Below are 27302 nucleotides of genomic sequence, written 5' to 3' on the forward strand. Positions count from 1 at the left end.
ATTATGGACGGACGGACGGGCGGACAGGGGCGACGACAATATACGTCCACATGAAAATGTGGGCGTATAAAAATGTCAACATTGGTTTTTTGTCATTAAACATGAAAATCTACAAAATAAAGCTTGTTCCACGATTTTTACCCGAAAAGCCGACGGATTTACATTAGGGCTTGAACTATCAGTCCTGCACCACTGACAAGGAGAAACCACGTCGGAAAATCACGATGAACTTTATCGGCCAATGGTGGGATCGAACACGCGACCTCCAGGCTAACGAGCCATCGTCTTACTCATCACCATGTATTGACATTCGAGTTGTAATGCCCATATAAATATAGCCCAATGTAAATATTGTATCATTTATTTTCCTATTATCAACAATTCATCAATTCACAAAAACACATTGAATGAATGGAAATACAGAGACATATACATCTGGACGGAATAAAACAAATGGATTATTGATATTATTTTGATTGATCAACAATAAGGGACTAACATTAGATGAACATAATCAGATACACATAGTAAACAACGATTGTTGTTTTACGTTACATCTAGGCTAATAATAAATGACCACGTTACGTTACGTCTAGGGTAATGTTAGATGACATTACCTTACGTATGTATTGTTTAATGGTCGAGAGCGAGACATTAAGTAATATATTGTAACAGGCAATGTCTTAAGCTCGAGACCATTAAACAACTTAAAATCCAGACACTCCGCACGTGCTTTTACAGTGAAATACGTAACGCGAGTCTAATATTTCAATAGTATAAATAATGTAGGATTGGCAAGTTGCCCGTACGATTATTTGAAATAATGGTACGCCAACATTAAAGGCTGACGTCACATCTGTATTTTAATGCTAATAATATATGACATTATGTTACGTCTGGGCTAATACTAAAGACTTTTGGCAAGCGGAATTGTCCCATCCGTATCACGTATCCGTATCGTATACGTGATACGTTGCGTCATTGTAGTTTAAGAGTTTTGGCAGATTTTCGTGTCGCGTACGTGTGCGTCGATCAGCTGAGCTTAGTTCTATTACAGCATGATGGCAGATATCTACAAGATCACCATCAGTACTAGTCAAGTGCCTATTAGAGCCGAGCTATTAAAAAAAATTAATGTCGAATCTTATTTAAAATCTTCGACTTCGACTCGACTGCAATTTTTGGTTTCACTAATGTAACATTTCAGAAAGTTTATCCCCCTTTACCACAGAATAAAATCATTTACAGATTTACAAGGTTCCGCCTCCCTAAATTTAGCACGTAGTTCAACCATCATGGTTAAAATCACATCAAATATACACCTTCATGTTCTAGAATACACAAAGATTCATAAAAACACTACGATACAACATTTCAGCGTCTAAAAGTAGCAAAAAAGACGGTAAAAGGACACGACAATGTTATACGGACCTTTCCGTATAAAAGCTGTTCGATACGTGCTGCCGTATCCGTGTGTCGTATCACGTATGAGAAATATACACACATCGATGACGTCATACGCAAAATCCATACGGATACGCGATACGGACCAGAAATTTACGCTTGCCAAAAGTCTCTACTAGCTGACCACGTTACGTCTATGCTAATATTAGATGACCACGTTACGTTACCTCTAGGCGAATATTAAATGACCAGACTACGTTACGTTACGTCTAGGCTAATAAAGGATGGCCACGTTAGGTTACTTCTAAGCTAATGAATGGTGATCAGAATCAAATAGATATAGTAAGCACTGAATTATATTTTAAGTTACTTCTACAGAATAAGCAATAATGTGATTTATTTTATGTTCGAATTTCGTTTAATATAGTTCTTTTTGGGACCACGGATACATGCATTTGCAGCGATATTTAGATTTGTATCTCCGCCTGATTGTCAACCATTACGACAGGACGATGAATGTTATTACATTACTGTTCCTATGGTGAAAGATTTAATATAAACAAGTTCATTTCGTATATAAACCACTAAAATAATATAACTAATCAACTAATCATCTGCCGGAACAAACAATTCTCAACCGGATGTGGATTGTCCACCATGACGTCAGGAAGTACAATGTAAATGCATTACGGTTGCTATGGTGAAAGATTTCACATAGAAAAAGGTTCATTTTACAGATAAACCACTAATGTATATTTATTAAATACGTCATTATTTATCACACTTGACGTCAGGAAGTACAATGTAAATGCATTACGGTTGCTATGGTGAAAGATTTCACATAGAAAAAGTTCATTTTACAGATAAACCACTAATGTATATTTATTAAATACGTCATTATTTATCACACTTGATAGTTCATTAGTCGTAACTCAATCTGGTAAAATACGGTTTAATTCTGCAATTGACGTCAGCTAAATTGCATGGCAAGCCTACTTGATAGCATCGCCCGAGTGATCCATGACTGTAATCGTGATTTGGCTAAACAAAAATGCGGATACACTCATCTCAATCACATCATGTGGAAGCAACCATAAAGAAAACAGATTAAATGTGTTATTTCAATTGTTCGAAATTAATGTATTAGGGTGTATTTAATAAAGTGTTTTCACTTATGTTTTGATTGTACGTAGCATATATTTCATTCCCTGTGACTGTATCAGTATTGTGCTTAAAAACGACAAGAGAATCGTTGAAGAAGTGTAGCTCCGATGAAAACTCGCGTGTTTAATTTAATATGTTCAATTACTAAATGCCGGTTAAACAGTGTGTATTTAGATAAGCTATAGTTCACGCTTTGTTGTTGTTGTCTCCCTTGCACCAGCCTAAATTGTCTCCACTTCGAATACATCTAACATCATTTATCTAGCACATACATCTCACACCGTGTCTTATTTATGTATGTATTTAGAGAAGCTATAGTTCACGCTTTGTTGTTGTTGTTGTCTCCCTTGCACCAGCCTAAATTGTCTCCACTTCGAATACATCTAACATCATTTATCTAGCACATACATCTCACACCGTGCCTTATTAGTCCTAGAGAATATGAATATCTATAGCAATCCACTAATTATCTATTTCCGTTTTGATTACTTGGAGTTACGTGCTCTTGTCTTTAAACACGTGATTTACGAATTTGTCAAATAGTAGCGCCATGTGTTGGAAAAATGAAATGAAATGGTGTTTAACGTCCTACATTCTTATCCATCGGTGCTAATGAAGATGGGGGTTAGATATATTGTACCAACATTCCAACTTGGACAACAGTTAAGGCCTCTCATTTTGTTCTATGATGACAAAGCCTTCCTTCTATTCATAGTCAATTGTGATTGATTGGTCAGTTCCAACTTATGGCTGTTTCCTAGTCCTTACCATAAAAATCTGGACGAAGTGGAAGCGGGCGTTAAGCCCCAACGAACCAATGAAAGAACGATCGAACGATAAAGTGTTTGAAATGCGTGGGTGCCTCGATATATGTTGAACTGAAAAAGAAAAACATCACTTGATAACGGAGTAACATTTGGCTCATGCATATCACTGGATAACTGAGTCACTATTCTCGTGCCAGTGATATTAAACGATAAACACGCCATAGTCTACATTACTTCTTAACCGTAATGAATTCACTTAACAGTTGACAATCGAGTCCTTTTTGTAAGAACCGATGTAGAACTACACATATTCTTCCTTTTCATGATGACTGGAAGACTGTGCACCACCATACACTGGTGGTTCAGATCTATAACCTTGGTGTCGAGGTTTTCTCTCCATGGTCTAAAAATAGAAAAAAAAACACAACTGATCAGGTATCGGTCAGATTGCTTTTTGGATGAAACGGATGCCTATTGCTGACATGGAGTCAGACCACCATTGATTCTCCTCAATATTGTCTCCCTTACTCTTTCTCGACAAAAGTGATGAGAACTAATATATTAAAGAGAACGGGGAACCAATGGTGATTGGTGACCTGGGGCCTAGTCGTTTTAAACAGCAACCGTTGTACAAATTCCAAAAGGATTGGGCGATCCTTCTTGTCATGCACACGCTTAGGATTGAAAGGCCACTTGAATCAGTGACTGACCTTACAGTCTAAAGTACAGAAAAATCATATTCGAATTTCTGAGCTAGATAGAGAAATGAACCGACGAGCATATGTCATGCAGTGTGCAATGGGGGCAGTTTTGACCGGGCGACTCGTATTTCAAATTCCGTTGTCAATGGTTCTTAAACGTTCAAACCAACGTGTACACGGATGACAACGGATATTTATCCAATACGAACGAATAGACGCTGGACATTGTCAGTGGCTCTGTCCTGCACCAATGACAAGGATAACCCACGTTAGGAAACGCCCAATGAACTTTCTCGGACGACACCGGAAAAGGTAGAATGAGTATTCAAATTGTGTCACTCACGTGCTGTGGTCTAGAGTTGTGGGCACGATTACCAGTATTTAATGACCTGGTATCAGGACGGATTGTAGATGACAGCGCGTGAATAACAGACAGTTCTTCCGGGTTACCCACGGATTTCGTCTGCTCCTGGAATTCCATTTCCTTCAGAGAGCGGGACTTATCCAACTCGATTGATTTATTTAACACTGCTGTCGTTTTTGATAACATTTGCTGCATCCGACGCTGCAATTTTTCACGTTTGAATTTTAAATCATTGTCTTTTCTTTCTAACACAAATCTGCGATCTCTTAGCAGTGTCATTTTCTCGTGAATCTTGGCGTCAATCATCTTCTGATAAAGTGCCATTTCTATCGGATCAACTTGATTTGGCGATTCACCTAGAAGGTTCCGCACTTCCAAATCTAAATCCTCATTAGAACTAGACCGATAATTCGTGTTTTCTGGATCAAAGTCAACAGGGGACGAAAGTTGGGGTGTTCCCTGAAAATCCGAGTCGTTATCATTTCCTATGGCTAACAAGGCGTGTTTACGTGTACCACCACCGTTTAACCATGCACTATCTGTTTGATGCTCAGCGAGGTGTTTCGACGTTTCTTGGTTGAGAGAATCCAAAGAGCTAGATATACAATGGCTCTTTTTAGAGAATTCTGTGAAGAATGGATAGTCAGTCCGTAAAATTACACCATTATTATTGGTCATTTCTTCTGGGCCATGATTGGAAGATTTGCATACCAGCTTGTCTATCTCCTGCCATCGCATGAGTGATCGTTCTTTGAATGAGAGTCCAGCAGCATCTTTACTATTTCCCACAACGTCTTTTAACCTAGTGGCGGTTCTGTGAGAATCAGAAAAGTTTGTAGAATCCGTTAAGGCTCTAGATGAACGGTCATCTGTTGATCTCGATAAAATCGATCCTCGCGATGATGGTCGTTCTGGTTGCATACGACCTTTTGCTGGTGTTGATGTTGTGTAGCTTTTTCGTCTCTCCTGGCCACTGGAGCTAAGTCTGTGCCGTTGAGTTCTACTCTCTGTTTGTGTATCTCGCGTCGGTGTTGTAGCAAATTCCCTTTTACCCACATCTGGGCTTGTTCCTGCCGATTTTCTACGTTGTAAATGCTGCAGCTTTTCTCGGACAGCAAGGTTTCTAGCTTCGTTGCTTATTGGTGGCCTGCGAGGGGCAGCTCTGTCAAACCCCATGCTAGTAGCCGGGCGAGGAACAGCTTCAGCACCCATTGGCTGTTGACGAACACCAGGGTTAACTTGCGATATAACACCTGTATCATTTTGTTGATCTATCGACCGGCTTTCCTGTCTTGGCTTTCGAAGCTGCTCCAAATTTTCTTTAGTGAGGCGACTCGTTCTCTCATGCGGCGGAATTCGACCTCTGGATGATGTATCCTCAGACTGTCTTGAAGATTCATTAGAATTTCTATGGGATGACGACAATATTGGGGATACTTTATCTTGTGTAAACTGTTGGTAGCCTGTCGGTCTGTTCGAAGAATCTTCGGATGTGTGTTTCCTAAGATGTGGAGGTTCAATCGGAGTCTTACGACCAGCAGCCGCTAAATTCCGATTTCGTATAATTTCAGCTTGCGTCATTCTTGTAACAGGACGATTTGAGTCTTCCGATGATGATCTTGTGTTTTGATCCAATGGTGTTTTACGACCAGACGAAATGGTAGACCTTTCTGTAACTTTATGATTTGCAGAAGTTAGAGGTTGGTTTGGAGCTTCTTCAGACCTCATCCTGGAGGATGGTCGATTTTTTGGGAGAAGATTTCTTTCCAGTTGTTGCTGAATAGAATTATAGTTCATATTGATGACCTCCAGGGTTGAGCCATTCATTGCCAATCCTCGGGAATGTGGACGAGGAGTTTGAGACGTTCGTTCTGATTCTCTTGATCTTTGGGGTTCAACGCCGGCAGTCCCATTGAAACTTCTTTGTTGATAACCTGAAGAATCATGGATGAACTCTCCCTTTTTAACATCAGCATTTGCGTAGATTTGAAACTCTCGCTTTGGAGCTTTAGTATTAGTTCCTTGACTCTTCCGAGCCGAATCTAAAGCAGACTGAGATACATAACCATGGTGATCCGTCGTATCTAAGGAAGCGTGTGGACGGTAACCATGTTGTTCACCCGACATTTTATTCACCTCTCTATAATCCTTGATAAGATCGGGTTGGTCTTGACGATGACCTGGTCCAACGCGCCGTGGCGGGGGCTGCAAATGTTTAGGTTCCATTCGTCGGTATGGAGCTTGGTGAATATTGTCTCTGCTTAAGGCAGCAGAGGAACTTTTGTTCATTGTATTGGATTTTGTGACGTAACCCCCGCCATTATAATACTGGTGATCCGTCATGATTGATGTGGCGTTCAGAGCAGAATCAGTCACTTTAAAAAACTACACATCGAAGTGAAATTACACAATACGCCCACATAACGTGTCCAACAAATCCACAATTTATTTTAAACAAAAACAACACTGAATCGATTTTTCTACACACACTAGATTATACTAAGTACGAAAATAATGATGGCCCCTATTATATTTCATGAAAGCTGGCATGCTTAACTCCAATGTTCAAATTCAAATAATTTGCAAGACGATCGTTTGATTAACAGAAAAATTAATTTGTTACTCTGTCTTCTCCCAGACAGAATCTTAAATCAATAATTTCCTATCATAAGAGATATCCACGTTACACTTTGCAATATCCACGTTACACTACGCAATATCCACGTTACACTATATGCAATATCCACGTTACAATATATGCAATATCCACTTACAATATCCAAATGATCAAATTTTCGCGTGATAATAATATCGTAATGTTCATTCGCCCAATGTTCGCCCAATATTTATACGTTTATCTTCACCCTAGTAATTCACAATAACATTTTTCCAGATAATCTGATCACATAGTCCAACATGTTACTCAATCATGTTCATTATTCACTCAATGTCCCGAATGAAATGATTAAACCAGTGTGTTTATATAGCTGAACCTAGTAATGCACAATATTGTCGTCCTGGATTCGGTCATATCTTTCACAAAATCAAAATATAATATATCACAGTGTCCACTCTATTGCACATTAATCACTCAATGTTTCGAATCAAATTATTAAAATAGTTTATGTTTATCAGTACGAGTAATGCACGATAGAGTCATTAACTACATTGATATGTATATCGGGGTAAAACAGTCTGTTTTTATATACTGACGATCCTCCGTCTATCTGTTTTTAGCAGTATCGAGTAATTCACAATATTGTCGTCCAATGTTTAATCACATTTTCCATCAACTACATAGCTATGTTTATCAGAATGTTTTCACGAAATCAAATAGTTCAAAACGGGATATATCGTTTAGATACGATCTTTGAGGCTATTCACACCGATATTATTTTCAATAATAAACTCCCAGGCTTGAATTTTCACACATACATTATAAAACGACCCAAGCAAGTGCTCAGGTTTATTGAATTCTAATGATGAGTACTTGTATTCTACCAATCAAGTGTGGTGTTGACATTAATGCCTCTCTCTCAATAAACAAATACAACGGTTTTACTTGATTACCCACTTTAAACAAGACCCTTGCACTGTCAAGGGAGCAGCACTATTGATTAGTATACGCTCTGATAAATCGCTTTCACATTTCGTCAATAGGGTTTTTCTTTATTCACCGTTGACAAAGCCGCGACTTGACAGAATTTACCGTTAGAAATTTATAAGCATGTTATATATGACTTCAAAGAATCGCAGTTTTCGTCAAGTGACTAATTCTAGATGATCCCCTTCCACCTGAAAAAACAGAATCGAGTTTTAATTAAAATAATGATTTAAATTCTTGAACATACACAATCGCTTTATATGTAGTACTATGTTATGAAATATGTTTTTAATAACACAAAATATATATATATCTATATGAATATAAATATTACATGGAAAGGAATTTGGTGTTAAAGGACAAATAACACCATTTTTAGGCTATTTTGGGACTAACATATCGTGATTTTCAATTTATTTATGATGTGTGCAGGACCAAAGGAGATATTGCCAATGTCTACACGTGACCTTGGTTTTTCGTCGCATCAGAACGAGTAGAGACACTGACAAGGGGGCACAACGCCGGAAAATTTCGCGATGCTTTCTCAGTCAACACCGCGAGCGAATCCGAGTGCTCCTGATTAGCGAGCCAGTGTGTTCCTCAATGAGTCACTGCGGCTCCCTGATTCTCTTGCACGCAGTGGTCTTTATCAGTGGTAGGAAGCGGGCCACAGAGTAATTAAACCGTGAGGTTTGGCAGCCAGTCCTAATTTTTCTAATCAAATACAAGCATCGGATCTAACCCACGACATGCATATTTATAGCAGCCGTTATGATCTCAAGTAGTCAAGTTCGACCATTAGCCCTTGAAATTCACGTTGCAGGTATAGCAACCGACAATTGTACATGGGGCCTCGTGACATGGATATGAGATAATTCTTACCAGATCTCCACACAAAATAACATGAAATGAAATGGGGTTTAGCACCCCACTGTTCTGCTCCTATACTGGGCTAATGAAGATGGGCATACGCCATATAGTGTGCTATGGGGGAAATTTTGCCCGGGCAGCGTCACTATCGCCTACTCCTATATAGAATTCCAACTGCCAACGGATCTTTTAGTGCATTCCAATGTATACACGGGACCTCAGTTTTTCGTGTCATCCGAAGGACTAGACAACTGTCCTTGTCAGGCCCTCCGTTCTGCACCACTGACAAGGGGAAATCACGTCGGAAAATCCCAATGAACTTTCTCGGCTAATGCAGGGATCGAACACCCGAGACCTCCAGTCTAGCGAGCCAGCGTCTTACCCACCTAGCCACCGTGGCTCCCCACAAATTAACAACTAGAATTGTTTACCATTAGCAAGTATAAGGTATCATACTATATCTCTATTTATGGCACCATTTGGTTTATCTTCTCTTCAGGATAACTTCAGATCCTTAGCACTACCTGAAAAAAATATTTTAAATATTTTGGATAACTATTAAGGATTTAAGAAACTCAAATAATGAAGTACTGGCCCACACCAGGATATTGGATTGTTAAAGTCTCTGTCACGTATTAAACCTCGATTAACACAAAAATGTAATTCCTTTCGAAACTCAGATACAAATACTCTACAGACAGTAACATTTAATGATGTTTCTAGAGAAAGCAAATAATGTGAAATGGCCCTCGAAAGTGAAAGGTCACAGGTTAATATTCCTACGTGCAATTAAATTCGGGTGTAAAAATAACTTTCGTGTTTGCAAGTAAAAGATGTGGCATTTTACGTGATTGTAGAGCTAGATTGAATGAATGAAATGGGGTTTGGCGTCCTACTTTTCTACACCTACTGGGCTAATGAAAATATACATAAAGTGTGCTAACTGAATTCAACCTGTCATGAGTTCTCTCTAATGAGTATACACACTTGCACAAGAGACCTCTGTTTTTCGTTCCATCCTAACGATCGAACACGGGACAGAGCCTTTACTCACTGAACCACCGTGGCTCCTTTATAGAGCTAGAGGAGAAACTCGTACTTACCGTGCATACGACAGCATTAACTACATACATCATGGTGTATGAGACGTTTAACCGCGTTATAGGGTATGCTTTCTATTAGAAACCTCAACTGCCAAAATAACTTTTGAGTCTGCGAGCAAAGACAACAAATTAATTCAAGGAAAATTCGAAATTACCATATATGCGACATGATTTGATGCCGGGAGAGAATTAATTTTACCAAAAACAAGTTCGAATCTGTTTAGAACGACCCCGGCCGTGGTTTCCAATGAGCTTTGTCCAATTGCGACCAAGAGAAGAATAGAATAGAGAATGTGTTGAATAGAAGGCACGTGGTGCCAGTACCACGTGGTAAAAACAAACTAAGGCAATTAGTAAATTGAGTGTCCCTTCCCACAAACTGATATCGCAGATAAAGATATCAAACTGACAAAATGGCAGGTGGCAATCACCTTCCCTGTGGATCGAGCTCCTACTAATTTTGATTAAACGTGTCGGATTAAAGTCACGTGCCAGTCACCTGCTACCAGTGGATATAACTGATTAAGTTACATATTGTATAACATCACCGTAAGGGGTTAGGTTGGGTGGCCTAGTGGTCTGAGTCTTGCGCTTCGAGCACCAGCTAGCCGGGCATCTCTGTCTTACGATAGTGGTTTCGATATCTGGTGTGAGCGTGTATCGTTTTGAGATGTTGTCGCATTCTCAACCTCGTGGAAGCCGGTCCTAAACACCTACGAACAACATTACAATAGTTTTACTGTAAGTCTGGGCACAACCCTCTTTAGATCGGATATGCTACTCATACACACCACCAAATATCTTTGTACTTTGTGTGTGTGTGTTTAACGATATATCTATAGGGCTTTTGTACCTCCACCCCATGTTGCTCATTTTATAATATCAAGGATCAGTACACCCTAGGTGTCCAAGGTAAGTCCGCACCTGCTGGCCACCATCCTAATTAGGTAGCTTGTTCACAGAAGATTGGGGTGAGAATGACATTGAAAGGTCCCATTAGACACTGTATCTTACTAGGCAAGATGAGGTTGCTATGAATTTATTTTTTCATCCCCACGTTGTCCTACCGTGTTGGGCTAGCCTCCCAATACGATTGACCCTTTCTTAAGAAACATTTGTCTGCTATAAATAAAATAAAACCAAGTACGAACAATCCAAACCATTAGACAAAATTCGAAGTCCTATAGGTAATAGTGTAATCAGCAAATGGACTGTTCACCGTGTACAAAATATACTACAAACAGTGGAAACAGGTCTGCTATATCACCCTCGGTGGCAGCGTCCGTTAAAACTCTTCACAGCTGTGTGCTTGGACCCAGACTTAAAATCGTAAAATTTCTGTGGGGGTGGGTGTTAGCCAGTGTTATTACCTCATATTCACCTGTTACCACTCCAGTAGGACGTTAAACCCCATTTCATTTCACTTGTTACCACTCCCTGGGGTGTGGTCACGGTTATATTAATACATGCACTTATAAGTGTATTAATTAAACGCGAGGGTGATCTTAGATTACTACTTATACTAATCCATCTAAATCTCATTAATCTGTTGATTACGAGCTATTCAATAGACTTAAGCCAAATCCACACAGTAGCAATACTATTATTAATTCATCCAACGAATCATGTACTATAAGCTTAAATGTAAATAAAAAATCTGTCAATCAAGTTGACCCCTTAAATTTGAAGTTATATTGTCCGTCCTAGAGCGATTAAACATATCCTATGACGCCATCTACTAATGGTTTGGAAATGAAATAAAATGTGGGTTTATCTTCCCACGTTTCTGCGCCAAACAAGGCCAATGAAGTCTGAGATCAGCCATACAGATAGCCAATCAAAGGGACAAAAACACTCTTGCTGGCTTGACAGCTCCAGAAAATAAATAATACCCTTATTCTAGGTATTAGATGTTTATGTGTCCTACCTGTTGTGTAAATTATCCATTACATCCTTTTTTACTTGTCCAGAGGGTTCGAAAATATCTTTAAATCCAAGTCACATTTGAAAAGGTCTACGTTAGGCTTTTCAAATCATTTAGTTGAATTTTTCCAATTTTATAAATTAGGTGTGTTAAGATGAAATTTGTATGATCAATTAATTGGAATATTGTAAAATAGTACAATTGACTAGAATAAAGATTGGGACATATTATTCAGTTACAACAAGAGTGGTATTGAGCCTTTAAGGCCAATGCAGACAGAGATCGGCCATGCAGTTCGCCAAACAATTTCAATGAAGACAGGGATCCGCCATACAGTTCGCCTACATGTTATTTTACATGTACGTCAACGTGTACGTGGGACGTCGGGTGTTTTGCCTACCGAACAACCGGACTCGTTTGTTTGGCCAGATCTACTTCCTGCAGCACTGACAAGGGGAGGAAGCACGCCGGTAAATCCCACGTAACTTTCTCTGCCAACACCGGGAGCGAATAAGGTACGTCCAAGTTTACTAGCTAGCGCCATTATTACCAACTGAGGCACTATGTCTACCATAGATATGCACTCCTGTATATAATAACTTGAAGATGGCGGACATTGAATGAACATCGATTTGACATTGGAATAAATAACATAGCGACATCACGTTTCTAAACCCTGATAGACAACAATAAAGTATTATTAATGTCACGTAGGGAATCGAACCGTCGTATACATATTAATTAAAGCAGTATTTGCTAGCAGTGTTAAATATAGAGACATTAAGCTTTGCCTCGACATTAATAAATTGTACTGTTCCACACTGTTACTTGTATAAGGAGACAATCCACTGGATTTCCTTTATTATATAAAATTTGTAATTATAAAATCTGAATTATTATTCTATATCACTTTGTCTTCTATATTACAAACTGCAAAATATTGTCAAAGTTATTCTTACAGTCGATAAACAAAATCACACGTGCTCCTTGAAATCAAACTTGTCAGTGAGCCGCGGTGGCTCAGTAAGTTAGACGTTGGCTCGCTAACCTGGAAGTCCCGTGTTCGATATATGTGTCGACCGATGATAAAGGTCAGAGGGATTTCCCTTATCAGTGGTATAGGGCGCGGGCCTTGCAAGGGACGATAAACCGATGCCCGCGTCCACGTTAAAATGCACTTTAAAAAACCCCTGACAGTTGGAATTCGATATAAGAGTAGGATGTAGTGCCGCTGTCCGGGCAAAATTTCTGTCTTAGCACACTAAATGGTGTATGTTCATCTCCATTAGCCCAGTATAGGAGCAGAACAGTAGGGCGTTAAACCCCATTTCTTTTCATGTTATATAATTTACGGTGCCCCCGAATCTGACATGCCTTGGGTCGACAGAGAGAGAGAGAGAGAGAGAGAGAAATGGGGTTTAACGTCCACTCGACACAAACTAGGTCATTTCGGGACTAACATATGGTTTAATTTTATTTCAATGATTCGCTTGCGCGTAGGGGTCTTTAGCAGTGGGAGGAAACCGGGGGACCCGGAGAAATCCCACGCGGTTGGACAGGCGACCCTACTCCTTGCCACGTACAACCGGGGATTCGAAACCACGCCAGTTGACTCAATGACAGACTTTATGATACAGCGCGCGCATGCTAACCATTCAGCTATCCAACCCCCATTGGGTCGACAGGGTGTAAATCAAGCTCTGGTTACATCGTCATCGAATCAACCTTAACGATTATACAAAGGGTCATTTTTCAACTCATTTCTCTAATACTATCGCATACACGACCAGACACAGGCAGCCATTCATTTCTACATAACATAAATTCGACAACCAAACCATTTATTCTGTCTGTCAATGAGTCAAGTGGCCTTGGTTTTGTTCCCAGACTTGACGGTGACAAGGAGTTAGGACAATTGCCTAATATCGAGTGTTCTCACCCAGTCCTTCGGTTTCATCTCCACTGCTAAAAACATCCTACACGCAATCACGTTATGTTAGTCCCGGTATAATCAGATCTCTCTATGACTGCAAATTAAGATAAAAGATACATATCACAACAAAACTTAAACTGACTTGAGAAAAGACACTAAGCCAGTTGACAGACATTCTGATTTCTATTTGATGATTTTATTAGAAAACACTAACTATACTTCCATATTTTTTAGAAGTATATTTCTATTCAATTGAAAATGTTTTTTTTTAGATATTTTTGTTTGTATGAAACGGATTAGAATAAAATAGCACACTAATTGTTCAATATGGCGTCCATTCTGGACATAGGGAAGCAGACCACCATTATTTTCCCCCATTGACTTCAATGTTAATTCTGGCCTCTTTGCCCACCTCCAACTTTTCCCCTAATTTTCGTTGGGCTGAAAGCTTTTCACTACAGACAGAGGAACAAATGGTCATGTCTTTGCACTAAAATTTGTATGACGTTGACCACCAAAATTTTGAGATACACAAACTTGAAGAAGCATACTGAAAACATGTAACTAGTTGCCGTACATATCACCGTAGCCAACCTGATACCTCTGTTATCCTTCCGCCTCAAAATCATGAATATTTACCAAAATGTTAATTCAAACCCTCTTCGTCCATTATAGACCAACAAATCAACAAAAATGGGCATGTGAAAGAGGAGAAGAAAGACAGAGAGAGGATTGCTCTAGATAGACGAACTGGGTACCGAGATGATGACATTTAATGGTGGTCTGTCTCCATAGATATATTCTTAAATTAGCCAGTTATCTCTGTGTAGGATGTTATACATTATAAATGATGAATGGACGTTAAACCCAATTTCTCTCTCACACGGCGTGTTATGATAGACACACTTGTTAATTAAGATACATACATGTTTACATATATAATATTAACATGTAAGTTTGTGACGAGTGGATGTTAAACCCTATTAATTTCGCCCTTTCTATCTCTCCACACGTGGTGTAATGATAGACATACTTGTTAATTAAGATATACATGTATGTAAGTTAGATAATGTGATATAAATAATTAATACCAGCTGATTCGTTCATATTAACACTGGTCTTGTTATTTAATTACATCACGATATATGGTAACTAATATAGAGAGAGCGAATGAGTGGTTGGACCAAATTGATCAAAACTATATCAAGTATTAGAGACACATCGGACAAAATTCTATGGAATGTAATTACTATTTATTACTGAAAGACGTTTCGTTTTTATTACGAAATACAGTAACATATAGAGCGCACGAATTGATAAAATCTTAATCAAGAATTAGAGATCCACCAAAAACCTATTAAAGGCCAGATATAGAGGGGGAGAATTGTCTCCAGCCAGTGGCATTTCGACATACTCTCCTTTTAATTTCAACTACGAAGAGATTATGAGAGAGAGAGAGAGAGAGAGAGAGAGAGAGATGGGGTTTAACGTCCACTCGACACAAACTAGGTCTTTCGGGACTTACATATGGTTCAATTTTTATTTCAACAATTCGCTTGCGCGTAGGGGTCTTTAGCAGTGGGAGGAAACCGGAGGACCCAGAGAAAACCGCCGAGGTTGGACAGGCGACCGTACTCCATGTCACGCAAGAGATCAATATGTACAAATGAAATGGGGTTTAACGTCCTACTGTTCTGCTCCAACTGGGCTAATATGTACAAGGATGGGTCCCGCCTTTTCGTTATATCTCAACGACTACATCTATGTGTCACCCTTGAGAGACGAGTTTGAAAAATATGTCCTATTGCTTGATTTTGGTAGTAAGGACACTTGACTCTCGGGTAGAATATTCCGCGTTCGAATACCGAGGTGGGCCAAGAAGAAGCCTTTCTACGCGTACTTTAATAGAAGGTGGTGTTACAATCTAGCTTGAAAATCAGCAAAACAGGAAAGGACATTGTAACCTAATGTTAATTAGATTGGCCCAGTAGAATGTTTGACTAGTAAGGCGGTTACATGCAGTGACAGTTCGTAATTAACTAGCACTTGCCAAAATGTCGCCCGCCTATACAAACTTCGGTAAATGATTGTGGACCCCCCCCCCCAACAATAACCACGAAATACAGTTACAGTGTATTGCGGTAGTTTGAACATATTTTTCAATCAATGGTTTTATATTAATCATCTCGACTGTCGAGGTCAAATATTAGGATCTCCATTGTTGAAGGAATATTTTACGTACACGCCAATGTGTACATGGGACGTCGGTTTTTCGTCCCACCCGAAAGACTAGACACAGTCCTTGCCAGGCCTGTGGTCCTGCACCACTGACATGGGGAAACCGCACCGGACAATCCCAAGGATCTTTCTCGGCCAACACCGGAAGTGAATCCGAAAGCCCCTAGTTAGCAAGACAGCGCCATACCCACTGAGCTTACGGAAGAAGAAGAAGAAGAAGTTAGCGAGAAAACGCCTTACCCGCTGAGCTCACGGAAGAAGAAGAAGAAGAAGGAGGAGGAGGCGGAGGAGGAGGAGAAGATGAAGAAGAAGAAGAAGAGGTAACTATCACATAAATTAAATAAACAGGATACTGAAACAATCCGAAAGGGTTTTCCAAACCAAATAGAGTTTTGTACACTTAATATAAAATTTACAATCACCTATTATTCCAGTTGGTGCGGGCAGAAAAGTAAATCCTATTAAATTTCATTTGTTTTTTAAAAATTGGGAGATGACATCCATTTGTTCAATTCACAGACACTTTCATAAAACATAAAAAGTTATTATAAGAAGCAAGCTGGTTCGACATTGGAAAAATGGTATAGAACCCAATGTATAAGACTACAGATTAAAACCTTTGGGCATTCTGATAAACGGTATGAACACCGAATGGTATAGTCTTATAATAAAGCTTTTTGATATAAACCGTATTCAATTCGATTAATCAAAACTAAGTTCTGAATTTCCCATTACTTTCCATTGATTTCGTGCATCTTGTTTTCTCTAAGAATGTTAGCTGATGCCTGAACGTCCACTCGACACAAACTAGGTCATTTCGGGACTAACACGTGGTTCAATTTTATTTCAATAATTCGCTTGCGCGTAGGGGTCTTTAGCAGTTTGAGGAAAACGGAGGACCCGGAGAAAACCTACGAGGTTGGACAGGCGAGCCTACTCCTTGTCACGTACAACCGGGGAATCGAAACCCCGCCAGTTGACTCAATGACAGACCGTATGATACACCACAGCGCGCACGTGCTAACCATTCGACCCCCACCCCCAATTCTCTGTGGAACTTGGAAGGGTTAAATTATGCTGAAAGTTGAGGTTAGGGGTATACAATAAGTAATGTTACGAATGGAATACTGTCTGTCGCACGATGGATGTCTTTGATTTCCCATTGGGTGTGGGGGGCGGGGTGACTCAGTGGGTAGGACGCTGCCTCGCTAGCCTGGAGGTCGCGTGTTCGATCCCTACATTGGCCGAGAAAGTTTATCGGAATTTTCCGACGTGGTTTCCCCTTGACAGTGGTGCAGGACGGGGGGGGGGGGGCTGACAAGATTCGCATACCCTTCGATTACTACTGAATCAATGTGCTACCCACATTACCTTCTGTATATCAAAACGTGTATTGAACTAAATTACGATATATCGGAGATAATATTTTGATTAAATTCTTAGATATTAGCTTGTTGCTTTGTAATTTACACCTTTATATAATTTATGATTCTAATCTTAAACAATGTGTTTCTATTTCTGTAAATTAATAATGTCTTAGGGGAGATGAATCTGTACAATTTACAGATTCCATAATTATATTTTATATCTTTATATTTATGTAAATAGGGGGATCACGTGGCTAAGTGGGTAAGACGCTAGCTCGCTAGCCTGGAGGTCGGGTGTTCGATCCCTGCTTTGGCCGAGAAAGTTCATCCAGATTTTCCGGCGTGGTTCTCCCTTGTCAGTGATGCAGGACGGAGGGGCTGACAAGGAAAGCTGTCTAGTCGTTCGGATGGGACGAAAAACCGAGGTCCCGTGTACACATTGGCGTGCACGTAAAAGATCCCTTGGCAGTTGGAATTCGATATAAGAGTAGGCCGTAGTGCCGCTGCCCGGGCAAAATTTCCCTCATAGCACACTGTATGGCGTATGCCCGTCTTCATTAGCCCAGGTTAGGAGTAGAACAGTAGGACGTTAAACCCCATTTCATTTCATTTCATTTCATTTATGTAAATATTGATGGAATAAACAGTGTCCGAATAAACAGTGCCAGAAAAAAAAAAATGGATGGTATATTGTTCAAAACATATTGTACTTACACAAAAACAAAATGGATTTTATTTAATGTCCCGTCAGCACCGTGCTATTTGATTTCATAACACCGGCATACAACAAATCACTATAAAATACACGTATTCGCGCGTACAAATCAATGCTCAGATTGTACGTATTCAACTTATATATATATAAACTATATTGAATATGGTAGGTATTTGAACAATGACCTGTGTTTAACAATATATATGTACAACAGGTGCTTTGTATATATATGTTTATATGACACCATTGTTATACTAGGTTTATATAAATATGTTCAACATTAACTATTAAACTTAGAGATAAGGTCACTATGTAAAAAGTCAATAAAAATCCAATCAAATTGTCATTATAAATATAATAAACAGATATAAGTAGAAGGCTGTAAAATGTTAATGAAAATATATAACACTGTTTTACACGTAAATTTGTTATTAATTAGAATCAAAATTAAAACGGTGGGGGGGGGGGGGGGCGTGGATTTGGATCAAAACAATTTGTGTCGGTTTCATGAAATTTGATTTGATCTATTACATGATTTCGGATCGGTGGGTTGGATGGCTAAATGGTTAGCACGTGCGCGCTGTATCATAAAGTCTGTCATTGAGTCAACTGGCGTGGTTTTGATTCCCCCGTTGTACGTGACAAGGAGTCGGGTCGCCTGTCCAACTTCGTGGGTTTTCTCCGGGACCTCCGGTTTGCTCCCACTGCTAAAGCGGGATTATGGAAATAAAATTGAACCATATGTTAGTCCCGAAATGACCTAGTTCGTGTCGAGTGGACGTTAAACCCCATTTCTCTCTCTGATTTCGGATCTGAAAAGCCGTGAAAAATTAGATATTGTACCAAAAATGTAAATATGAAGATCACCCACATTTAAAAATCAAAGGGGAAGGGGCGTCGTTTATTTGATTGAATGTTATTTATTTCAGGAGATGAACATTTTATATCTGATTGATAAAACCAAGTGAGATATCACCGTCGCTAAAATCGAGGTCAAGAGATTATCTAACAAATATTTGCCGTATATATTCTGATTTTTTTTTTTTTTTTTGATTTTTATATTAACTAAATATAAGTAAGCACTGAAAAATTAGATCATATCCAAAAATGACAAACGACGACCAGCTACTTGAAATCATTGCAATGGTTCTTCATAATCTGTGATAAAATTCAAATTTAGTTTTCCCATATAATTTAACAATTTCTGCAAATTTCAGAAAACTCTAATAGATATAATAAGCCGTAAAAAAAAAATCAAAATCCGTTTTCACGCTTGATTTCACAACCTCTGCTCAATTTCCCTTTAATATCTTCACACGCTGATAAATCAGGTTGAAATGATTGACATTGAAATTGATTGAAAGCTATACCTACATATTATGTGTAAATATATAATTACACTACAGAGATTTATGTCCTTTGAAGAGGTTATTTAGGGTTTTGAAAGTACGGTAGATCGTGGGAAGATAAGAAATGAAATGAGAGAGAGAGAGAGAGAGAGAGAGAAAGAGAGGGGAGGGGGGCGTCCACTCGATACAAACTAGGTCATTGCAGGATTAACATTTGGTTCAATTTTATTTCAATAATTCGCTTGCACGCACGGGTTTTTAGTAGGAGAGAAAGCGGGGGACACTACACCTTGTCATGTACAAGCGGGGAATAGAAACCACGTCACCTGACTTAATGACAGACCTTCTGATACAACGCGCACGCGTTACCCCCCCCCCCCCCTCTTCTCCAGAAATGAAAAGAAATTGATTTAACATCCTACTGTTCTGCACTAAAGACGACGGACATGCGCTATGCAGTGCGCTATGAATTTCAACTATCAAGGGTTCTTTTACGTGCACGCCAATGGTTACACGGGACCCCTGTTTTTCGTCCCACCCGAACGACTGTACGTTGTTTCTTGCTAGACCCTCTGTCCTACAGTAATGACAAGCGGGGACCACGCCGATGAACTTTCTCGGCCAACGTAGGGATCAAACAAGGGACCTCCGGGCTAGCGAGCCAACGTCTTACTCACTGAGTCACCGCGGCCCCGAAAAAAAAAAGGAAAGGTGGCGATCTGCAACCAGTAGAAATTAACGTGGAATTTACGTTGATCAATTTTAATACCGGTTAGAATATTATGCATCTTGGTAAGACTACATCCTATTGTGCATGATCTCAAAATCATTATTTGCCGATTATTCTAAAATACACTGCAATCTGAAAGATATCCTCTACAATACTATTCTCGTCCAACCCAATCTCACCACTTTCACTCCATCTCCCCATGGGGTAAAATGTATGTATAGTACGTTAATATTTTAACACATTTCTTTCGGAACTATCTATGACATTGAACATATCACGCCAATTATGTTAATTTCAACACATTTATTTACCAGTGTTCTGGAAGTATAAATAAAATAAATGATATCTTACCTTTGTGTTAGAAAACTAGGTACAAAATCTGTGACCGGATCAATGACTAGTGTTGAGTATTATATAAATCTCCTGAAATTCCACACCAAACCCTTTCTAAAGATTATAACATTTTCTGTTTATTTCGTCCCCTTTCTTACACAACATAAAAACTTTGTTATTTCACGTATCTGTTGTGTATTTCACAGTTGGATCATATTTCTCACAGATTTATTTCCGGTATTACGTATACCAATACTAATACACAGCTCGGTATATATATTATGGTATTTCACATACAGTTAGGTATATTATGGTATTTCACATACAGTTGAGTTCGCTATGTTATTACAGACAGTTCCTTTGTGGTTCGTAGATGCACGTAATAAATATATTTTATTAGATTTCTCGCTTAAATTTCACAAATATTTACTTTCATTACAAATAATTAGTTTTTATTCCACATACTGCCGTTTTTATTCAGTATTTCACAGATTTTTATTTAGTATTCCACAGAATTGCACTCAGTATTCAGTGTATAGTTAATTCAGTATTCTCTGAAAGTATTCCATTTAATATTCTATAGAAGTGAACTCACTTTTTGTAGTGAAATAAATATTCAGCTGCCTGTTAATCAAGTATTTCACTCAGTATTTGACTTGAGATGATTCAGTATTTGACTTGAGTTGATTCAGTATTTTACACAAGTTGATTCAGTCTTTTGCATACATTTATTCAGTATTCTATTTATTATTTCACAGCTGTTTGTTTACTATTTTATGGCTTTTCAGTCAATTTCATAGGAGGTCAATCACCATTTATCGGATAGTTAATTCAATATTCTACGAGTCGTCAGTTCAGTTTTCAACCTGAAATATCGAATAAAAAAACAATTCAGTTAATGACATGAATTCTTCTTGCACAATTCAACTGGTTTAGCGTCCACTCAATACAACTGTAGGTTTAAGTTAGTGAAAAGATACTGTTTTCCAAAGTAACAGCGCTACTAAAAGCAACACAGCCATATGGTGAAACAGGAATTTGTCTCTATCTTCGTGGGGTGGTGGGGTGGGGGGCATGGTTAGAGTCGATAGTCCAAATGTAGCATATCTGCATATTTGAGTCACGGTATATGTTTGACACTGGTTGATCAATATGATTAAATGGCGGGGGCAGGAGGGGGGGGGGGGCGCAGTAACATCCAGTCGGCACAAGCTGGATCATTTTGGGGATAACATATTATGGTACAATGTTATTTCAATAACTACCAGACGGGGAACACGAGAGCACACGGAGAAAAACCACGAGCTCAGGCAAGTGATCCTACTCCTTGTCACGTACAATCTTGGGATCGAAACCACACCACTTGACTCGGTGACAGGCCCTATAATGTAAACTGCAGTCCATTAGACCACTCGGCCACCGAATTCTCAAAGTAAGAAATAGAAAGGAAATTAAAAGGAAACGGGGTATAAATAATAATATAAGATCTATCAACAACCTAGTTATGTTATTGTGTTATATAGATAAAGATACATATTGACATCACTACAGGTGGGGTGTTATACACATACATACCTACATATCTATATAACTAGGCGTTGTGTATATACTAAACTAATCTATATAATACTTGTATACTACTACTACTAATCCTTATATAGTCTTACACTAATCCTGACGCTACACTTCTTATCAAAACGCTGGCTCCCTAGCCTGGAGGTCGCAGGTTCGTTCCCGGTGTTCGCCGAGAAGGTTCATCGCCGCGTAGTTTCCTACTTGTTCGGATTGGACGAAAATCGAGGTGTACACATTGGCAGTTGGAATTTGATTTAAGAGTAGGCTGTAGCGCCGCAGTCCGGTCAAAATGTCCCGTCTTCATTAACCCAGTCGGAGCAGAACAGTAGGGCGTTAAACATCATTTCATTTATCAATAATCCTAGAAATGGTTCCACTACAATAATCCATGCCAGAAGATCCGTCCTCCGCCACTGGCAAGGCGAGGCCACGCCCGAAAATCTCGTGGAATTTGTGGGGTCGAATCAGGGATCTCGGCGCGGCTTCCAAATCCAACATACTTAGTCACAATAACACTGGTTATACATAGTCATAGGTCAACTATTTCATATTGATTGACCAATGAAATAGCTATGCCATGAGTACGGCCTACCTGCTTTGAACAACGCTAATATTAATCAACCACATAGGCTTAATGTAGCAATTTATAAAAAGAAACCATGTGGTGGATTTAACGTCCACTCGACACGAACAAGGTCAATTTGGGACTAACATATGGTTTGATTTTATTTCAATAAATCGCTTGCGCGTAGGGGTTTTAATCAGTGGGAGCATTATAAGAGAATATTGCAAGCTTCTGTGATGTTTACACTCAGCAAATATAATATAATGTAATAGGGTTTAACGTCCTGTCTACATTTCATTTGGGTCATTTCCAGACTAACACACGGTAATTTTATTTCTGTCGATTGAGATAAGATTGGGAGATATTGCCTGGAAAACAGCCATTTGATCTTATACATGTACGTGCACTAACAATCTGTACATGGGACCTATGTTTGTCGTACCAGCCGAATATCTAGACAAACGGTCTTTATCAGCACCGTAGGTGCCACCTTTTTCGCAGGCGAGATATCTGGGGTTGAAATATATCCACTGGTCTTCTCGACCAACTCAGGGAATCATGTATAAACATTTCAGCATGGGACTTTGTGATACAAAGAGATAGGTCGATATATAAGCTACTATGTCATTGACTATAAAGACAAGAGATTAACTATTATTATATACACATCACCGTAACAAACATCAGACTATCAAGTCGTCTAAATTTTTAAATCACTTACCTTAATCAAAGCTTACAACTGGTATGATATTGTATATTATTTTATACTAAGAACACAGTAACACACCGATCAACGCAAACAACTATAGTATATCGATTTAAGGTATGCATTTTATACACGTCATCACAACAAGGCTATGAAGTCATGGACAATGACCAGTATATTAAATAACTTACCTTGGCTAGAAATTACAATCCGTATGATATTTTAGAGTATTTTTATACTTAAATGACAGTAACACCCAAGTCGACACACACTGAACTAATATAGTATATTGATTTAAGGTATGTATAAGGTGAGCTGTATGATTTACCTATGTAGTAATCCAGGTATTGTGTTGTATTGATGTATAGATTAGATCATGTCTAAACAGGTAAAATAATAATATTATTATATTATCTATGTACTACATGTATATACCACTGTGTATTACAACAGCGTATATTATAAATATATTTGTAGAATTTAGGTCATTATAGATTCTTCATTAAAATCACTTAACTCTTATGATAAATACAGGAAAGAGGGTGGGGCATTTTTTTTTAAAAATGGGAGAGGTGTGGAGGTTGGGAGGGAGGGTGGGGGGGATCTGAGTGGTGTACCACTGCCACTGTGTATTACAACAGTGTACATTATAAATATATTGGCAGAATTTAGGTCATTATAGATTTTTTTATTTATTAAAATGACTCAATTACATGATCAATTAAAGGGTTCAGTCATTTTTTTTTTAAATTCATAACGGATAAGGTTTAGATAGCACCTGATCTGCCATTTAGTCAAGTGGTGTGGTTTTATCCTAGGCTTGTAGGTGACAAGGAACTTCGTTAATCCACCCAATATCTGTCGAAATCGTATTTTAAGACGTTTTGTAAATTTAAGCGATTTATAAGATGAGCATAAATACGTATTATTGTTTGTTGTTGTACTTAAGTGTTTAACGTCTACTTCCACCGAAAGTGATATTGCAGACAAGTTGTCTTATTCTCATGTGTATTATTTTAGCGCACGTGCATGTGTCGTACCTGTGAGAGGAGGGAGGAAACCGGAGTACCCGGAGTAAACCCACGAGGGTGAGAGGCCACACACGCTCCCACCAGGGATCGAAACCACAACCGCAAGCCAGAGGTGGTCGGCCAGCTAAAGGTCGAAGCGTGACACTGTAGACCATTAGCCCCCCCACCCACCCCACCCCACCACGTATTATTGCCCTGATGCTGTGTTTTATAGCACCCCGTGTTCGAGCAAATGATGTGTATTATAGCCCTGTCTGCTGTGACTAATGTTATATATTATAGCCCTGTGTGCTCGAGCAAATGACGCTGTCTGCTGTGGCTGATGCTGTATATTGTGCTCAAACTGGTGTATTATAGCCCTGTGTGCGATAGTCCTGGTGTTGTATATTTTTGTATATTTTTTTGTATATTATTGTCCTGTATTTTCTATTTTCTTATTTTAAAGATGCATTGTGTAAGAACTAAATCTGTCTATTGCAAGTCTTTATTATGGCTTCAAATATTATTTAAACTATTATTTGGACATGACGTGTGCACACGACATGCCTATAATAAACTCTCTAGACCATCGGATGGTCGTGATTTACATGGAATAGAACATACGCTAGATTTAAAAATAATCGGGACTTAGTCTCGATTGTCGTGTACCGTGGATGCGATAATAAACATTCTACGCTACATCTTCAAAGAGTCATAACTTCGCTTAGAATAAAGTAATTTCAATGAAATTTTCAATTTATTAATTTTTCGTTATCTATTTTTGAACTATTATAGAACTAATGGCCAGCTCTTTATTTAAATTTTACATAGTGCAGCTTTAACTACAATATCCAGGATACATAAATAAGCAGACTGTCAATATGTCTACACGGGACATACTAAGAACCCATACATCAAGTTTTATCTTTGACGTTGACTTCACGACATGTTTTAAAATGCAAATAAACATAATGCACTATTCATATATTGCCTAGATCGGGGTAAAGCAATTGTATATATCACATTACATAACGGTATTTACAACTAATACGTGACTTGATAACCGAGTACAACCTCGTGGGTTTTCCTGATAAGAGCAACATATAACTAATTCATGGCTTGATTTGACGAATGAGTATGATAAACGATAACTAATTATAGTGTAATAGTTCAAAATGGGCTAAAACGCACGAATGCTGTCTTTATACATGCCTAACCTCGTCGGTTCCCCTGAATATTCCAACATATAACTAATTCATGGTTTGACTTGACGAATGAGTATAATAAACAAGAAAAAACGTGTAACCGTTCAATATGAACTAAACACCGCGAATGTTGTCTTTATATATGCATAACCTCATGGGTTCCCCTGATAATACCAACATATAACTAATGAATGACTTGTCATCGACTGAGTATTACACGTACCAAAGATAATTAAAGTGTTATAATAGTTACGTTAGACGTTTCAAACCATTATGTTGAATTTTTCAAAATTTTTAAATAAGGTGTGTTAAGATGAAATTTGTATCATCAATTAATTGAAATATTCTAAAATAGTACAATTTGTTGACCAGAATAAAGATTGGGACATATTATTCAGTTACAACAAGAGTGGTATTGAGCCTTTAACACATCCAAAATGGGCTTAAAGCATGAATAAGCTTAATATTTATGTTAAATACAAAATATTGTTAATGCATATCCCTCTCCTTCTCTCACTATACATGGGACACATTGATTAACTTAAGATCCACGCATGTATATAATCAGTCTGTTGCCCCTTTGTTCTCCGGATTAGGATAGGATTAGGATTACGAATAGACACACGAATAGACTTAAGATCCAGGCATGTTTCTTCTCCCCCTCCCGCTCTCTGACCCCCCCCCCACCCCCCACCCCCCCCCCCACACACACACACACACACACACTTTCTCTACCTCGGGTGAATTTTATGTGTTAATTCATTAGTGACATTTGCATCTTTCTTTTCAGAACTGATTGCCATTTCTGTAGGGTTAAAGTCAACACTTTTTTTAAAAAACTTAAATCAAATTTAAGACGTGGTGTTTGTTTTTGTCTGTGGACGTGCTGTCTAGTCTGGTTAGTAAGTCAACATGTTAACTTGCACTCAATACAAATATACGTCATGTTTCATGTTTAATACATATATAGCAAGGGCATGAGATAAAATATAATAACTACCTTCTAGAGTGAAACAACAGAAGAAACGATCGTCGTGTTATTTAAATAAATCCAATAAAGACACTGTAATCAAACTGTCCTGTACACCACGACATGTTTCAATTTTAAACTCCGTCCATTTTACATGCTACAAACAACAACTCACGTGGCTCAAACACAACTCTCATTTTAACATGCTTCTTTATTGTCGCTAAAACTTCAAACAAATGACGTCATATGATTGACAGTTCTCTCACAATACAGTCATGCACATTTAACGTCCGTTTAATCAAGTCTTTTTATAATTATTTTGTTAATTTATTCTCGATCACAAAGTTTGGGGTTATCTCTTTTGTCACAGGTTGCGAACTCTGTCTCTTTGTGTCTTTGTTAGTTTGTATTGAACGCCTGGTTAAACATGTCTATTATTAATGTCTATTGTTTGTAGTAGTCTGGGTTATCAGGTAATTTGCAGGTGCAAGGTGTAAAAGGAATGTAGCGTGTGTGTATTTATTCACGGTCGAAACGACTCAATATTGACATAGATCAACCAACTAAATAACATGCACGTTCAACAACTTTACTTACAGAGGAATTCCTCTACAGTTATATTGAACATCGGAACCGGCTGAACTATAATTATTTTCCTTTTAAACGTCAAACATTATCGGGGTCAATAAAAATAAATAACAGTAC

The 27302-nt window shown here is 38.5% G+C and overlaps 1 protein-coding gene across 1 annotated transcript; it reads right to left on the reverse strand.

Annotated features, from left to right (window-relative positions):
• Window positions 1-345: 345 nt before the first annotated feature.
• On the reverse strand, window positions 346-26762 carry LOC126814208 (uncharacterized). The gene is made up of 5 exons (XM_050539218.2): window positions 26628-26762; window positions 20585-21432; window positions 9306-9398; window positions 4380-8195; window positions 346-3738 (listed from the first exon to the last, which is right to left on the reverse strand). Exons 4-5 carry the CDS (start codon window positions 6741-6743, stop codon window positions 3637-3639), a joined length of 2466 nt encoding a protein of 821 aa, XP_050395175.1. The 5' UTR covers window positions 6744-8195; window positions 9306-9398; window positions 20585-21432; window positions 26628-26762; the 3' UTR covers window positions 346-3636.
• Window positions 26763-27302: the final 540 nt, after the last annotated feature.

Source organism: Patella vulgata, chromosome 1 (genome assembly GCF_932274485.2).
Source record: "Patella vulgata chromosome 1, xgPatVulg1.2, whole genome shotgun sequence".
Classification (NCBI taxonomy): domain Eukaryota; kingdom Metazoa; phylum Mollusca; class Gastropoda; family Patellidae; genus Patella; species Patella vulgata.